This window comes from Lagenorhynchus albirostris, chromosome 16 (assembly GCF_949774975.1).
Source record: "Lagenorhynchus albirostris chromosome 16, mLagAlb1.1, whole genome shotgun sequence".
Taxonomy (NCBI): Eukaryota; Metazoa; Chordata; class Mammalia; order Artiodactyla; family Delphinidae; genus Lagenorhynchus; species Lagenorhynchus albirostris.
The window spans coordinates 10,470,450-10,489,690 of record NC_083110.1 but is presented as its reverse complement, the minus strand read 5'-3'; the positions used below and the strand labels follow the sequence as shown (position 1 = coordinate 10,489,690).

At 38.2% G+C, this 19,241-nt stretch overlaps 1 protein-coding gene across 4 annotated transcripts in view; it reads right to left on the bottom strand.

Moving 5' to 3' along the window:
- Positions 1-833: 833 nt before the first annotated feature.
- LOC132507535 (zinc finger protein 37A-like) overlaps positions 834-19,241 on the bottom strand; it is a 66,715-nt gene continuing 48,307 nt past the window's right edge. For 3 of the 4 annotated variants that reach the window (XM_060126971.1, XM_060126970.1, XM_060126972.1), the window contains 3 exons: positions 14,382-14,508; positions 14,005-14,100; positions 834-2,732 (listed from right to left, as the gene is read on the bottom strand). In XM_060126971.1, the coding sequence (XP_059982954.1) occupies positions 1,282-2,732; positions 14,005-14,100; positions 14,382-14,508 (1,674 nt within the window). In that variant the 3' untranslated portion in view covers positions 834-1,281. Of the gene's footprint in view, positions 2,733-8,565; positions 8,969-14,004; positions 14,101-14,381; positions 14,509-19,241 lie in introns of those variants that run through there. The other variant, XM_060126973.1, reaches the window with a different exon arrangement.

The following is a 19,241-nucleotide window of genomic DNA, read 5'->3' as shown; positions in this document are numbered from 1 at the left end:
GCCAGAATTGGCAAGTGATCCCAGGAAAAACAGCTCTATTTTCCCATATACTTTCTGTCATTCACTCCTCTCCTGATTATTACCATTCTAGCCCTCTTTGCTTCTGCAATAGGTTGCAAGTAAATAGATGCTTTTTGTGAACTGCTTTTCTAGTTGTTCTTAGTGAGTGCACTGGTCTGCTGCAAACTACTGTATCTTACTCAGTAGTAAAATCTGTTTGTGCTTTTTAAAGTTCCATACTTAACAGTGTATATGTTTGTATATGAATGTTCTGCTTTTTAAAGAAACACGTTAAGTTGGTTGCAGTAAGTCACTTCACAGCAGGATGGCATCTGGCCAAACTGTTAAACACTGGTAAGGCAGAAACTACCTATATTTCATACCACTTCCACTACACCAGGTAGCTGCATTCAAGGAACCTACATTGCCCCTTTGATCCACCATTTCAGGACAGGCCACTCAAAATTAGTCAGCCTCACAACTAATCAGAAATCCTGCTGGCAAGCTCCTGTCCTATGTATATCACCAAGACCAGGATATCTCTCTCTACCTGGACATCAGAAAATCTTCTTGCAGGTGGGTCCCCTTGCTAAAAATCTTCCCTTGTTTTCCATATGCCTCAGCAATAAACATGTGAGTTGCTTATAACCCCTGGTTCCAGCTGATATCCAGTACCTTAAAGTGGAAGGAATAGCACACCCAGCAATAGGCCAAATTGTATAAATGCTATGTCTAAATGCAAACATTCTCCACATTTCCTCAATGCTAGACACTTCAGTTCAAAATTGCTGATGTATGATAAGCTTAGGTTTAACTTAAAGCTTCTACCCACTTAAATTACTATCTGATATCCACTGAAATGCTACTTCAAACATTTCACACGAGTCCAATAAGACACCAACTCATAGTAAATGCTTTCCTATAATTTGCTATATAGTTTGTGCATTTTCTCTGGCCTGTGAATGAAGTCTTCTTTATGAATACTGATAGAGGTTTCTACCCTGTGTGATTTCTCTGATGTTTAGTGAGGTGTGGCTTTGGGCAGAAGGTTCCCTGTATTCATTCACCAATAGGTTTTCTGTACTCTGAGCTTTCTGATGCACTGTATGGTTCAAATTCCAGTAGAAAATTTTCCTATGTCCAGAATACCTTCGTATTATTTTCTTCCCTCTGTAAGTTCTCTGCTGTATTACGAGAACTGACTTTAGACCAAAGATGTTCACAAAATCTTAATAGATTTTTCTCCCTGCTTTGTGTTATTTGTTATATAAACTCTTGACTTCACCCAGAGTGACTTCCCTCATTTATTATATTTATAGGGTTTCTTCCCAAATGTGTTCTCTGATGTACAGTAAGTTTTGACTTCACATAGAATGATTTCCTGCAAACATTACATTCATAGGGTTTCTCCCCTGTGTGTGTTCTATGATGTGCAGTGAGTTTTGACTTCACACAGAATGACTTTCCACATTCATTACATTCATAGGGTTTCTGTCTTACGTGAGTTCTCTGATGAACAATTAGGGCTGATTTCTGACGGAAGTTTTTCCCACATTCATTACATCCAAAAGGTTTCTCTCCTGTATGTCTCCTCTGATGTTCTGTGAAACCCGAGTAGTAGCAGAAAAATTTTCCACATTCAGTACATTCATAGGGCTTCTCGCCTGTATGAGTTCTCAAATGTTTAGTGAGCGTTGACTTCTCAGAGAAGGATTTCCTACATTCATTACATTCATAAGGTTTTTCTCCTGTGTGAGTTCTTTGATGTTTAATGAGGTCTGATTTTCTGAGAAAGGCCTTCCCACATTCATAGCATTCATAGGGCTTCTCCCCTGTGTGTGTTTTCTGATGTACAGTAAGGACTGACTTAAATGAGAAGGATTTTCCACATTCATGACATTCATATGGTTTCTCCCCTGTGTGTGTTCTATGATGTTGGGTGAGGGTTGACTTTTCACTGAAGGATTTCCCACATTCTTGACATTCATAAGGTTTCTCCCCTGTATGAATTCTCTGATGTTTAATGAGGTCTGAATTCTTGCAGAAAGTTTTCCCACATTCATGACATTCACAGGATTTTTCCCCAGTGTGGGTTCTCCGATGTCTTGTGTGGGCTGACTTCTTGTTGAAGGTTTTTCCACATTCATGACATTCATAGGGTTTTTCTCCTGTTTGTATGCTCTGTTGTATGCCAAAGACTAATTTTTCATTGAAAAAGTTTCCGCATTCATTATATCCAATAATATTGTCAATTGAGTGGCTTCTCTGAATTGGAATGAGATCTGACTTCTGGCTCAAAGGGTGAACATTATGTTCAAAGAGAATGGATTCCTCAAAGAAATTTTCTCCACATTCATTAAATTCATAATGATTCTCTTTTGGATGTGTTCTCTGATGAGCAAAGAGAGATGACATATCACAGAAGGTTTTTCTGTATTCAGTGTATTCACAGGTGTTTTGTCCTGTGTAAGGATTCTTATGTATAACAAAGAGTGAATTCTCATGGAAAGCTTTCCTACATTCACTGTATTCAAAAGGTTGCTCCAAAATTTGAATTTTTTGATGCTGAACAGAGTCTTCATTAAGACAGAGGCCATTCCCATTTTTATTATATTCATAAGGTTTCTCTTCAGAGTGAATTCCTTCATGCTTTTCATCATGGAACCATTTTCTACCTTTGTTAAACTCATCAAACTTCTTTCTTGAATAGTTTCTACTGCTACTAATTAATTCTGAAATAAAGTGACAAGAAAGATTAGTTCACAAGGGTATTTGGAGGAAATAGTTAGCATTAGGTTTCGGGGAGTTGATCAGTTTAGGTCTTATCTGTTCCATGCCTAGAATATGACAAGAGTGTATATGTCCAGTCTTCTCTCTCTTTTCCATTCTACCCAGCAGAAAGAAATCAATATTCTAAGAGCCCTAACTCATAAAGGAACAGTACTTCTTTTCTAGCTCTGATTCATGAGGAATAAAAATAAGCAACAAAAGCGCAAATCAATGAGTGGACAAGCCATTCCTGCCACAGATTCAGACTTACAGCTCTATTGTATGTATGGTATGTTCCCTTCATTACATCAGAGTTGGTCAGCAGTGGACCTCTCCTGACCATCAAACCCTGTTTCAATCCCTTCTGGCTTTCCCCCAGATTTCACCTTAGTATCAGTTTTCAATCCTGCTTTCATATCCATGTTTCAACATCTCTGTATACCATGAAAACCGTAAGGAATAAAATTCTAGACCTGGTCCTAGAAATTTCTTTTACCTTTACCTTATGATTATGTGTGGTTGTTTTTACTCCTCTACTATCTACAGTATTCTATATCCTTGAGTTTAATGTCCAAAAACTGACAGTATATATTTAAAAATTTACTTTATTGAAGTATAGTTGATTTACAATGTTGTTAGTTTCTGGTATACAGAAAAGTGACTCAGTTTTATATATATATATATACATTTACATATTCATTTCCATTATAGTTAATTACAGGATATTAAATCTAGTTCCCTGTGCTGTACAGGAGGACCTTGTTGTTTATCCACTCTTATATATCCTAGTTTACATCTGCTAATCCCAAACACCCACTCCATCCCTCCCCCTTGGCAACCACCAGTCTGTACTCTATATCCGTGAGTCTATTTCTGTTTCATATATAAGTTCGTTTGTGTCATATTTTATATTCCACATATAAGTGATAATGTGGTATATGTCTTTCTCCTTCTGAATTATTTCACTTAATATGATAATCTCTAGGTCCATCCATGTTGTTGCAAATGGTATTATTTCATTCTTTTTTTTATAGCTGAGTAAGATTTCATTGTATATATGTACCACATCTTCTTTATCCATTCCTCGGTCAATGGACATTTAGGTTGCTTCCATGTCTTGGCTATTGTAAGTAGTGCTGCTATGAACATTGGGGTGCATGTATCTTAGAGTTTTGTCTGGGTATATGCCTAGGAGTGGGATTGTGGGATCATATGGCAATTCTATTTTTAGTTTTTTGAGGAACCTCCATAGAGTTCTCCATAGTGGCTGTATCAATTTACATTCCCACCAACAGTGTAGGAGGGTTCCATTTTCTCCACACCCTCTACAGCATGTTATTTGTAGACATTTTAATGATGGCCACTCTGACCAGTGTGAGGTGGTACCTCATTGAAGTTTTGATTTGCGTTTCTCTAATAATTAGTGATGTTGAGCATCTTTTCATGTGCCTATTGACCATGATCATCTTTGTGTTCTTTGGAGCAACGTCTATTTAGGTCTTCTGCCCATTTTTTGATTGGGTTATCTTGTTGTTGAGTTGTATGAGCTGTTTGTATACTTGGGAAATTAAGCCATTGAGAACTGACTATATATATATATATATATATATATATATATATATATATATATACACACACACACATATACATATACATATACTATATATATATAATTTTTTTTTTTCTTTTGTGGTACGCAGGCCTCTCACTGTTGTGGCCATGGCTCATGGGCCCAGCCGCTCTGCGGCATGCAGGATCTTCCCGGATCGGGGCATGAACCCACGTCCCCTGCATCGGCAGGTGGACTCTCAACCACTGTGCAACCAGGGAAGCCCGACAATATATTTTTTTAAAGTATCACTGAGACAAACATATTTTTTAGCCATCATTTTACAAATCTAGAATGACTATATTTTTCTTTGGGTAAGCCCAGCTGTTAATCCCCTATAAATTGCCCATTTTCATCTACTGTAATCTACTCCTTGCTGTTCCCCTGGTTCTGTCTCCTCTGTGTTCATCCACCCACCTGTAGATGTAATGATGTATGGAACTCTTTCTCTGGTGTCCTGGTGTGTTGGGCAGAGGATTTCTTGAGTTACAGATGGTTGAAGGGGAGTGACAAAATGAATATCTCAAACTGCCATGATGCTGACATCATTCACAAGGGTAATTTTTAAAAAACAGCTTTGTGTTATTTTGTGGCTACTACATCAGAATATGTGTGTGATTTGCACCTAGGGATAGTGTTCAAGTATTTGTGCAAACACCTGGTAGTGTAAGAAAGAGACCTCAGACTCTCAGTCTGTGAGGAGTTTTACCTATAGTGCTGTTATTCCACTAGAAAGAGGTGTGGAATTTTTTCCTAAATTTAGCTGAAATGATACATGATCCCGCCTCAGCCTGGAAGGCATTTAAATCAGCTTCAACTGACTGGCCAGAGTTGTATGGATGGCAAAATGTGCCACAGACTTCTTCCTTGCAGACCAAGGCAAAGTGTAGGCAAAATATTAGTATACCCTGCTGCACCTGGGTACAGCTGGGCCAGGCAAAAGGCTAAGAGAAAAATTTGAAGAGGAAACTATCCAGCTTTCTACCACAGACCTTCATTGTTAAAAGGCTAAAACAAAATGAGGAATAGCACATACGTAGAAAAACCGGCCAGAAGTCACGTATGGAGAAGTAAAATGAGTAGCACTGTGGGACTCTGGAAAATAATGTTACTTTTCTACACAGTTAGGACTTTGTGAGCAAATGTTAATGAAACTTGGAACCTAAGGTCAAAGAATGAGATTGGGAGAGTAATTATTAAGGGTAGAACTCTAGAGAGATTTACATTTCAGTGCAGGTGCTGAAACCTGGGAGCCCTGATGACATCCTAGGTGTGAAGCTGGAGACAGTGGTCTTTCTTTTCCTCTGAAGAAATTTATATACCAAAAGGTTAAAGAAAGAATTCAGGATCCTCCCCAAGGGAGCAAAGGTTTTTCTTTCTCCTTTTAAAAGAGTGGGACAGCTACCTCTCCCTTCTACAGGAGCAAGCCCAGATTCATTTTATCAGTGTTCTTCACCTGCAATACCAACTTTGTGTGTATGTGTAGGACACCTAGCTTCTGTCTCACTGCACCAAGAGTAAGATATTAAGGTACGTTGGAACTAAACAGTTGTTATTTGGTTTTAAGTAAATAATATTTCACCATATGTTCTGTTCCAGAAACTACATGTATTGTATTTATGATATTAATCAAGGTAAAAAATTTAACTCTGAAATTTTAAATCTCCATAAAAATAACTTCAGACTGAAATGGCTTTTTGAGAATTTGCAAATAAATAACACAATCTTGAAAAATCATCATGAAACAATGCTCAACTCATCTTACGAAAATAGGACAGGCTCCAACCCCAAACCTGGAAAGATTACAACAAAGGATAGCTGCAGAATACACACAGAAAAACTCAGAAAAACTCAGTGATTATAAAAACTGAATACATTCTGATCAAGGATGATGTATTTCAGAAATATGAGATTGGTTTAATCAAGACTACTCACCAGTACGAACAGAATAAGTAGGAGAAGCCATATGATTTATCTCATACAGAGATAGATAGCATTTGACAAAACTGAATTCATGTTTTTTTTTTAAAAACTCGAGGACTAGAAGAGAACGTTCTTAAAATGATAAAGGGCATTTACAGAAATCCTTAACATCAAAATTAATGGTAACATACTGAACAGTATCTCCCTGAGGTCAGAACTTCTGTACGACACTCTACTGGCTAGGAATGCCAGTACAAAAGGCAAAAAAGTCTGTTTTCATAAATGACAGAATTGTTTACATAGAAAATTTTTACAAATCTACAAAACAACTACCAGAAAAAGTGAATTCATCAGCAAGGTTGCAGGATACAAGGTAAATGTGCAAACGTAAAGTTTTTCTATATACTATTTGTACTGTTTTTTCTATAATTGCTTAATGCTAGTATAAAGACAAAAATAATATAAAATATTTAGGAATATATTTAAAGAAAAATCAGCAAAACTGCTCAACTGAGAATTTAAAGACCTAAGTAGAGGTGTACCCTGGTCAAGATGTCAGTTCTCCCCCAAATGAGTGATGCAATCCCAAATAACGTCCTAACAGGTGTGTCTGTATTTATGGAAATTAAATTTTAGAATCACCTTGTTAATGAAAATACAAAAGACCTATAACAGTATAGAATTGTCCAGAATGTCTAAAAACATAGATATCATTTTAATACATTGTGTAGACTAAAGATGTTCTTGGCAACATTCACGCTGTAGAATACCCAAGAATCTTGAAGAAAACAGCAAACCTAGAACGTTAACTCTGCCAGATGTCAAGACTTATAATATTATAATAAAAGACAGTGTGGTATTGTCATAAAGATGGATAAATCAGTCAATGGAACAGTAAAGAAAGCCCAGAAACATACATATATGATCACCTGATAGATGACAAAGATAAAACTGCAATTCACATGTAAGGCCGGATGCTATAAAACTCTTAGAGGAAAACATAGGCAGAACATGCTCCGACATAAATCACAGCAAGATCTTTTTTGATACATCTCCTAGAGTAATGAAAATAATAACAGAAATAAACAGGACCTAATGAAACTTAAAAGCTTTTGCACAGCAAAGGAAACCTGTAAACAAGACCAAAAGACTGTAAACAAGACCAAAAGACAACCCTCAGAATGGGAGAAAGTATTTGCAAACGAAGCAACTGACAAAGGATTAATCTCCAAAATTTACAAGCAGCTCATGCAGCTCAATATCAAAAAAACAACCCAATCCAAAAATGGGCAGAAGACCTAAATAGACATCTCTCCAAAGAAGATATACAGATTGCCAACAAACACATGAAAGGATGCTTAACATCACTAATCATTAGAGAAATGCAAATCAAAAACCACAATGAGGTATCACCTCACACTGGTCAGAGTGGCTATCATCAAAAAAATCTAGAAACAATAAATGCTGGAGAGGGTGTGGAGAAAAGGGAACCCTCCTGCACTGTTGGTGAGAATGTAAATTGATACAGCCACTATGGAGAACAGTATGGAGGTTCCTTAAAAAACTACAAATAGAACTACCCTACGACCCAGCAGTCCCACTACTGGGCATATACTTAGAGAAAACCATACTTCGAAAAGATACACACACACACACCCTGCCCCGGCCATGTTCATAGCAGTACTATTTACAATACCCAACAGATGGAAGCAACATAAACATCCATCAACAGAGGAATGGATAAAGAAGATGTGGTACATATATATACCATGGAATATTAGCCATAAAAAGGAATGAAATAATGCCATTTGCAGCAACATGGATGGACCTAGAGGTTATCATATACTAAGCCAAGTAAGTCAGAATGAGAAAGACAAATATCGTATGATATCACTTATATGTAGAATCTAATTTTACAATGAAATGGATGAACTTATTTGCAAAACAGAAAGAGATTCACAGATCTCGACATCAAACCTATGGTTACCAAAGGGGAAATATGGGGGCAAGTGATAAATTAGGAGATTGGGATTGACATATACACACTACTATGTAGCTAATAAGGACCTACCTTACAGCACAAGGAACTCTACTCAATATTCTGTAATAAGCTATATGGGAAAAGAATCTGAAAAAGAATGGATACATATATATATTTAAAACTGATTCACTTTGCTGTATACCTGAAACTAACACAACATTGTTAATCAACTATACTCCAATAAAAAATTAAAAAAAAACTCAGCTATTGGCTTCCAGCCCACCTGATGTGAAATTATTCCTCTTCATACTCTGTGCCTGGCCCCAGTTCCCCTCTGTTCCACAATTTGTATGTGGATGAAAAGATGATGATATTTTAGAGTAGGAAGTACCTCTGCAGTGAAGTAGAAAATACAATACGTTCTTCAACTCAAAAGGAACAGTTCTTACTTCCTGGGGAATTCTGGAAATCATTCTTTGTATTTTAAAAGCTGGAGAAATATTTTTTTAACAGTTTCACTTAGCTCCACCATGTGAAAAGAGGTAATAAGTAATTGGGGCCCATGCCCACCTCACCATCTTATATGATTATCATACAAGCACTCTTAGGCTGCCCAAACATAGAAACGTCAACTGTTTAAAACTGCCAAGCTCTACAGCAAACCTCCAACGTTGGGGAACACAGTGTGTTAACTCTGGATGTCTGACTGAACTCCCTTCATTCTCTAAGGGGCCTGTCTGTCACGGTTATCTCTTCATCCACAAACTTGGGTTCTAGTTACATAGTCGTAAAAAAAAAAGGAAATAAAAGGTGAATTGCAAAAAAACCCACAATTCAGTGGAAGGAAGGACAGTCTTTTTAATAAGCTTCTGTTTATGAGAAGATATCATTAAGAAAGTGATTGATAAGATGTAACTGAGAAGCTACTTTTCAATACATGAAATTTGACAAAAGATTCATACCCAGAATATATATATTGTTAAACATTTCTAAATCAGTAAGAGACCAACAACCTAGTAATATAAAAAAAGTAAATGACCTGAATAATCACTTCACTAAAGGAGATATCCAAATAAGCAACAAACATATGAAAAGATGCTCAACATCATTAGTCATCAGAGAAATGGAAATTAAAACTTAGTAACACACCACAATGACTAGAATGAATAAAATTAATTAGACTGACTATCAAGTTCTCAGAAGGATGTAATGTAACTGGAACTCTTACATAGCTGGTGGAAAACAGTTTAAATATTACTTTGGAAAACAGTTTAAATATTACTAAAGCTAAGTATATTTCTGGCTCTACAGCTAACAAAAATAAGAGTTTAGGTCCTCCAAAAGACATACACAAGAATACTTACAGAAGAGGAAATCAAGATGGCAGCAGTAGAGGACACTTAGCTCACCTCCCCCCAGGATCCATCTATTTTGGAGCAGGTCTCACTGAAAACAATGTGGAGACTGGCAGAAAGACTCTTACACAACTAAGGCTATTAAAAAGATTCATAGATTTGGGAAGGAAGGGAAGAGAAACAATCAGTTCAGGACCTGTGCCCCTAGGAGGGGACACAGAAGAGGAGGCTCAAAGATCCTCCCTGGGGGGGGGTGCCGGGAAGCAGTTCCAACCCCTTATTGGGCAGCCTAGCCCTGGGGTCCGACACCAGGAAGATAAGGCCTCTTGGCTGGTATGAAGACCAGTGGGACCTGCGGTGTGGGGAGCTGTGAGAAACTTGGACTCTGCTCTTGAAGTGCACACACTTGCTTGCTCAGGGAACAGGCAGAGAAAGCAGACTGAGACTGCAGAATTTGGGCTGGTTCCTGCAACTGACCCAGCACGTGCCCCAGCCCACACAAAGCACCCGCTCCAGCCCTTCTTGCTCCACAGTGCAGCTCCCCACTAGGGCAAAGGCTGTTGCTACTGAGGAGCCCATGCAGTTCGGGGCATGGAGCTAGGTTGGACCTGACACTACCTCTGAATGGTATGAGGGGGGGCCACTACCAGTGCAGGGAGGGGCAGCAGATCAGGAGTGTCCTAGAACACTGACTTGTGGGCCAGGACAAGTCAGTGTTCTGGCTCGCACTGGGCACACATGCCAGTCCCTCTTGCTCCAACCACTGCTGCCTTCTGGGGAACGGAACCAGCTCTGACCCAACCCTCCAGGCTTCTGCTCCACTAACTTAAGACCTGACACCGGCCCTGGCCCTGGTAGGCAGTGTCGACCACTGAGCATAGGAGGAGCCCTGGCTGACACCTGGCTTCTAGCCCCTCCACCTCCAGCCCTAGCCCTCAGCAAGGTGTAGGTGCCAGAATACCCTGGGGGGAGATACTCCCACCAAAGCCACTGGGCACACATAGACCATATAGGGACCCACCCAAGGACACCACTCCAAGACCAGGATAGGTAACTGTTTCCCCTAATTTCACAAAGACAGAGAAAGTTAAGAAAAATGAGAAGACAGAGGAATTTGTTTCAAACAAAAGAACAAGAAGAAAACCCTAACAAAATCAACTAATGAAACAGATATAATTTACTAAAGATAGTAAAGCATTAGTAATAAGCATGATAACTGAACTAGTGAAAAGAATATATGAACACGGTAAGAATTTTAACAAGGAACTAGAAAACAGAAAAAAAACACTTGGAGGTGAAAAACACAATTAGTGAAATGAAAAATACACTAGATGGAATTAACAGCAGAATAGGTGATAGAGAAGGATGCAGAAGTGATCTGGAAGATAAAATAATGGAAATCTAATCAGATTAGCAAAAAGAAAAACTTAAAAAAAGAAGGATAGTTTATAAAGGACCACTGGGACAACATCAAGCATACTAATGCTCTCATTATAGGGGTACCAGAAGGAGAAGAAATAAAAAACAGGTAGAAAACATATTTGATGAAATTATGGCTCAAAACCCTGAACCTAAAGAATACATATTCAGGCCCAGGAAGCACAGAGGGTCCCAAACAAGAAAAACCCAGAGACTTACACCAAGACATATCATAATTAAAATGGCAAACATTAAAGATAAAGAGAATTCTAAAGGCAGCAAGAAAGAGTCACGTATAAGAAACCCCAATAAGGGTATCAGCTGATTTGTCTGCAGAAATTTTTCAGGCCAGAAGGGAGTGGCATGAGATATTTAAAGTGTTAAAAGGGAAAACCTTCCAACATAGGATACTCCACCCAGCAAGATTATCATTCAGAATTGAAGAAGAGATAAAGAACTTCTCAGACAAGCAAAAACTATAACAGTCATCAATACTAAACTGACCTTATAAGAAGTGTTAAAGGATCTTCCTTAAGTGAAAAAAGGTGGGAGGAAGGTACAACAAGAAATAAGAAACTATAGAATGGAGAAAATCCCACCAGAAAAGGCAAAAATGTAGTAAAATAAGCTACTGTGAAAGTTAAAAGACAACATTTGTAAAATAAACTAACTACAATAAACAGTTAAGAGACAGACATGAAGATGTAAAATATGTTAAAAACCAAAACGTGGGGGAATGTAGATCTTCTAGAATGTGCCTGAATTTAAATGACTATAAGTTTAAAATAAATACAGTTCTAGGTCAACATATATGAACCACATGGTAACTACAAATCAAAAACCCACAGTAGTTTGTTTTTCTAATAAAACTCCCAGCAAACAAAGGTCCAGGACTGGGTGGCTCACAGGGGAATTCTACCAAACACATAACAAACTACTAATACCTACCCTTCTCAAACTATTTGAAAAAACTGAAGAGAATGGAACACTCCCAAATTCAGTCTACAAGGTGACAATTACCCTGATACCAAAACCAGACACAAGTACAGACCAATATCTCTGAGGAAAATAGATACAGAAATCCTCAATAAAACATTAGCAAACCAAATTCAACATTATATAAAAAGGATCATATGCCATGATCAAGTGGGTAGATTTATTCAAGGGATGCAAGGATGGATCAATATCCGCAAATCAATGTGACACACCACATTAATGAGGGAAAAAATGCTTTTTCTAGACACAGAAAAAGCATTTGACCAAATTCAACATTCTTTCACGATAAAAACTCTCATCACAGTGGGTATAGAGGGAGCATATCTCAACATAATAAAGGCCATTTATGGCAAACCCATAGCCAACATCATACTCAATGGTGAAAAGCTGAAAGCCTTCCTGTTATTTCCAGGAACAAGACAAAGATGCAGACCATTGCCACTTCTATTTAAACACGGTATCAGAAGTCCTATCCACAGCAATCACAGACACAAAGAAAAAATAAAAGGTATCCAAATTGGAAGGGAAGAGGTATAACTGTCACTATTTGCAGATAATGCTCCTGGGTATATATCCGGAGAAAATGAAAACACTAATTTTAAAGGATACATGCACCCCAATGTTCACAGCAGCATTTACAATAGCCAAGACACAGAAGCAACATAGGTGCCCATTGACAGACAACTGGATAAAGAAAATTATATATACACACACACATGCACACACACACATATATATACACACATACAACAGAAGAGTACTCAGTCATAAAAAAAAAAAGTAAATTCTGTCATTTGCAGGAATGTGGATGGACCTAGAGGATATCATGCTTAGTGAAATAAGCCAGAAAAAGACAAATACTGTATGATATCAATTACATATAGAATCTAAAAAGATAGTGCAAATGAATGTATATGCAAAACAGAAACAGACTCACAGATACAGAAAAAAAACATGGTTACTGAAGGGGTTACTGAAGGGGAGACTGAAGGTGGAGGGACAAATTAGGTGTTTGGTTTAACAGATACAAACTACTATGTATAAAATAGATGTGCAACAAGGATATATTGTACAGCACAGGGAATTATAGCCATTATCTTGTAATAACTTATAATGGAGTATAATCTGCAAAAATACTGAATCACTGTTGTATACCTGAAACTAATGTAATATTGTAAATCAACTATACTTCAATTAAAAAATATAACACCATTTTTCAAATACCCCCAAATGCAAAATAAATGTATTTTAAAACAAGTATGTTTCAAATATGTACCCTAATTATATTTCAATAATAGAATGGACAGATAAATTCTGGGATAGTCACGATGGAACGCTGCACAGCAATATAAAGCAATAAACAAACTACTAATGTATATGACATATATATCTCACAGACATAGTACTGATCCAAAGGCGGCAGACACTACACACACACACACACACACACACACACACACATAGTATATATACACATTTACATATTGTGTGTATGTATATACATAGTGCACATATATACATAGTACCTACTGTATGACTACAGTTACCTGAAGTGGAAAACAGGCAAACTTGATCTATGATAATAGAAGGGGGAGATGTTATTTACTGGGAGGAGGACACCAGGGAGCCTTCTGGGGTGCTAAAAAAATGTTCCATATGTTCACCTTGACAATGGCTATATGGGTGTATGCATATACAAAACTTTATTTACTTGAACACTTAAACATCTGTTAAAAAAAAGGATACCATTTGTGTATAAGAGTGACACTGGGGAGACACTGCACGATTCAATGACACTGGATATTTGAGTCATGTTAACATGCTACTTCCAAAGGTCCAGAGCCACTAAAACATGATTCCTGAAGACCATTTCAATGGCCTTAATCTCTGAACTACCCCTTTGTGATCTGGTTTCCTCCTAAACTCCGTCTGGCTCATACTCCCGGACTCACCTGGGACACTCTGGCTTGGGGACTCTTCCTCCAATATCCATGGCTCCTCTCCTTGCTCCAACTTGAGGATCACTTCTGGTTTAGGGATGCAAAACCCTGTGAATCAGAATTATATGACATGAGACAAATTGGATGAATGTCAGGGTCTTTGATACACTGTTCTCAAAGAGTATACAATAAAAAAAAAAAAGCTCATCTCATCCTGTTATGGGGCGGAGGACAACACATTCTTTCTGGTACCCAAAAGGGATAAATTGTCCTTGACCTGTAAATCCCAAACCTAAATATTATTATATACTACAAAAATTCCACAGGTTTCTGTAAATAAAAAAGGACATGTATACTGGGAGTCTACATGGGAAATAAGCGCTACCTACCTACTGAGATGAGGTGGCTGTAGTTCTCCAGCATCACATCCCTGTACAGCGTCCTCTGAGCAGGGTCCAGGTGCTGCCACTCCTCCTGGGTGAAGCCCACAGTCACATCCCTGAATGACAGTGATCCCTAGAAAAACACACTTCTGCTCAATCTGCAGTGGTCAGAGTCAGGTGATGTGGAAAAAGAATTTTAAAGACTAATTCTTACCATTTATCCTGGTGAAAATTGACCAGAACATGTTACAAAGGACCTCTACTATATAGCTTGTTTTGTGTTATACTTTGTGATTAAACAAGAAACCATGGTAGAAATACCATTGGTGGATTAATTTATTACTTAATGGAAAAATATCTGCATGCCTTTATGTGCCTATAAGTGTCCTAGTTTTTGAGAATTCCAAGTTGAAAAATATACTCTTCCTGGCCTCAAAGAGCTTATTCTCATAAGGAAAGATATAAAGATATACCTACCATAGGACTTAAAGGACCCATATCACAAATATGTACAATGCAGACAGATCATAAAGGGGTTCTGTGCAAGTTCATGTGAGAGTATCAGCACCCTGGATTTCACTGAGCAGATAAAACTTTCAGTGCTTAAATATAAATAGTAGTTTCTTTGCAAATATGCGTCAAAACTGCAAGAAATGTTAAGAAGACCTGAAAAAACATGTGGCAAGTCAATGGACTGTACAACAGGACAGGAGAGCAGGTCTGAACCTGTGATGAGATAGAGGCTGCAGAGGCAGGGGCAAAACGTTCAGGGGAGGAAACTAGGGAATATATTTGGCTTAAATTCTGTTGGTGATATCCAAATATTTCATCACTCATCTAATCCATAAAATTCTTGAGGAACCACCAGTTCTATTTATATTTATCTATAAATTAAATACTGACAGTTCACATATGAGGAGAGCTTAATTCTGTTCTTCTCAGATAAAAATATAAATAAGCTAATATTTTCTTCCCATGCCCTAAAGGACTGACAGTATATGATGTATGCAGAATTATCTTGCACACTCCCTTAGGGCACAGTCTCTCTCTCTTCCCCCATCTCCACTCACCCTAGGTCATTGCTGTGAACAGTATGAAGCCAATAGTGAAATGGAAATACACACTTCCGTCCTAGTTATATAAACTAATTGTTGCCGAGGAAGCAATGATCCCAAAGTTGGTTTGTTGTTTTTTTTTCAAGTGAATCTTTAATGTGTGAGGCTCAGTTTGATATTACCATAAGTATTAACAGAAGAAAATGGGAAAGTATAAACATTTCCCCTTCTATCAAAAATGGGTTTGATGCCAGGATAAACTAGCCTGTTGATTTAACATAGCTGATTAAAAAGGCTAGAGAATCTGGAAGTAAAAAATGTACTTGGAAGCAATGTCCTCTGAGGCTTCATTCTCCTGAGGGCAACAAAATGCTGAAAAATTTAACTGGCTCAAAAATTATATTGAGAGATCAAAAAGAAGAGCTAGTCACAGCTTGGGAAAAAAATTTGGAGAACAGATGACACTAAATGTAGTTAGATTAATAATTCTAAAGTTTCCCTGGAGTTATAGCACTCTGAGCTAACCAAAGGGGCTATAAACTCATGCTCCTTTGAACAGAGTGGTCCTAAATGATAGATTCTGGAGGGCACCCAGCTGTATTTTCAAGTATAATTCTAGTATTTGTACCTAGCAATACAGAAGAAAAAGCAGCAGGGAGGAAGTGTCAAGTATATAGGACATGAAAGGATTTGGCAGCCCTAGAATTCCCAGTTTGAATCTTTGTCATCAGAAAAATCCCATTCCAGCTCAGTCCAAGGTGAGGCTGGAGGTGGTGCTGTGGATGGCCTGTGACAAGCAGGAGGCAACAGTGTAAGTGCTAAACTCTGGCTTTCTTCCTTCATCTGCTAAAGAAACTCAAAATAAGGCTGTATGAAGAAAACGTGGGATAATACACTGCTTGCTGATGGCCTTTTCTCAGGGTCTTGTTGCAGACAGAGCTGTACCAAGCTAAGGAAGACAGGAGAGAATGTTTTTGAGGGCAGTGTTTGCAATCTGTCACTATTTACTGTGCGAGTTCCACTGGAGATGTGTACACTTTCTCCAATCCCAGAGTCTACACCTGATCGGGAACTTTTCATTCTGGATTCTGATTGAGGGAAAATACTGATATCCAGTGGGCTCTAAGGAGGACCTTTCTGTAACAACATCTGAGTCCTGTGCATGTCCTGGAAAGGTACCTGCCCACTGGCCAATTCACATGCTGTAATCCCAACGCTGTAAATATCTGTGCTGGATCGCCTCTATTAAGACGGGAGTCGCCTATATTATTAGCGGAGATGCTAAACAGGGAACTTGCTGAGCAAAGGGAGAGAAGAAGAGTTACTCCCAGAGGGTCTGCATGATCTGCCTTGGAGGTTCTGGAAACCTCTTGTCAAGTCTGGGGAAACAGGAGGAAGAGCAGGGTAGATGCACAGTGACAATGAAACAGATGCTAGACATACAGTATGCCAGATATCTTGAGAACATGGAAGTAGAAATACCAACTGGAAGTTTGGATAGCTGAATCTGGAATTTAGAAGTGTAGTATGAAAATAAGGATTTGGGTGAAAATTGCAACTCTGTCACTGGAGTCACCAGAGTGAATCAGATGGTCACAGAGGAGACAAATTGAGGAAAGAAAAAATACCAGCACAGAATTTAAGGGATCACCAATATTTGAGAGGCTGGCAGAAAAAAGAAAAATAGGCTTTGAAGGCTGAGAAGAAATTTTCTGAAATGTAAGAGAACAGAACCAGATGACAAGAGAATAGTGGGAAATAATAACACAGTTTCACAAATAACTGACACTTCCAATTAAAGATGGTGGACTTAAAACACATCTATCTCTGATGCCTCCAACAATAAAGTGGAAGAAACAATAAAACAAAAGTAAAACAAATGTGCCAATAACAGAATACACCAGAAAGACAATTTTGTGCAACTTCTGGATGATATAAGTGGATAGTATCAGACAAAAGAAACTAGAAGCATGGTACCTACAATTTATACAAGCACAGAAGTGGGCAGAAGCAGCGGCTTCCAGCCACAGCCAGAGACTACCAATCTCTAAGCCCTCCAACCAGGGCCAGGGGTCAGCATAGGTGCTAAGATGAATGACTGGTAAAGTAACTCACTGACAAAGTAACTGACTCCTAGGGCACCTTGGTGGACCTCCACTCTGTGGAGATCCAGCAGTTAAAGAAAACCGAAGTTGAAGTGCAGCCATTCTATAAAGTCAGGACACTTTTTTTTTTTAAACATATCTATATACAGTTGGCCCTCCATATGCACAGGTTCCACATCCACAGATTCAACCAACCACAGAATTAAAATATTTGGGGGAAGAAAAACTCCAGAAAGTTTCAAAAAGCAAAATTGAATTTGCCACATAACAGCAATTATTTATATAGAATTTACATTGTATTTACAACTATTTACATGGCATTTACATTGTATTAGGTATTATAAGTAATCTAGAGACAATTTAAAGTGTATGAGATGATCTACCACAAAGGAGGTGAGAATATACAATGGGGAAAAGACAGCTTCTTGCTGGGAAAACTGGACTACTTTCTCATACCATAAAAAATAAAATGAATTAAAAACTTAAATGTAAGACCTGAAACCATAAAACTTCTATAAGAAAACATATGCAGGGGGGACTTGCTGGTTCAAGCCCTGGTCCGGGAAGATCCCACATGCCTTGGAGCAACTAGGCCCACATGCCACAACTACTGAGACTGTGCTCTACAGCCTGCGAGCCACAACTACTAAAGCCTGTGCACCTAGAGCCCATGCTCCACAACAATAGAAGCCAGCACAACAAGAAGCCCTCACACTGCAACAAAGAGTAGCCCCTGCTCAACGCAACTAGAGAAAGTCCGCACGCAGCAATGAAGACCCAATCAGCCAAAAATAAATATATAAAATTAATTTAAAAAAAAAGAAAACATACACAGTGTATTTCCCTGGCAGTACAGTGGTTAGGACTCTGCATTTCCATTGCAGGGGCCATGAGTTCAATCCCTGGTCAGGGAACTAACATCCTGTAAGCTGTGCTGTGTGGCAAAAACAAACAAACAAAAAATAGGCTCTCTGAACAAATGTGTGGACACCAAGGGGGGAAAGTGGCAGGGGGTGGTGGTGGTGTGATTAATTGGGAGATTGGGATTGACATGTATACATTAATATGTATAAAATGGATAACTATTAAGAACCTGCTGTATAAAAAAATAAATAAAATTCAAAAATAAATAGGCTCTCTGACATCAATCTTAGCAATGGTTTGGATATTCTGCTCAGGCAAGGGAAACAAAAGCAAAAACTACCCAGTGGGACTATGTCAGACTAACAAGCTTTGTACAATGAAGGAAACTATCAACAAAATGAAAAGGCCGCCTAATGAATGGGAGAAGACATTTGCAAATGGTTATCTCCAACAAGGGGTTAACATCCAAAATATACAAAGAACTCATACAATTTGGCATCAGAAAAACAATCCAATTAAACCCAGGCAAGGAACTGAACAGACATTTATCTAAAGAAGATATACAGATGGCCAATAGACACATAAAAAGATGCTCAACATCACTGATCATCAGGGAAATGCAAATCAAAACCACAATGAGATATCACCTCACATCTGTCAGAATGGCCATTACCGAAAAGAAAAATAACAAGTGTTGGTGAGGATATGAAGAAAAGGGAACCCTTACACGCTGTTGGTGGGAATGTAAACTGGTAAAGCCACTATAGAAAACAGTAATGGAGAGTCCTCAAAAAACTAAAAACAGAGCTACCATACAACCCAGCAACTCCATTGCTGGCTAT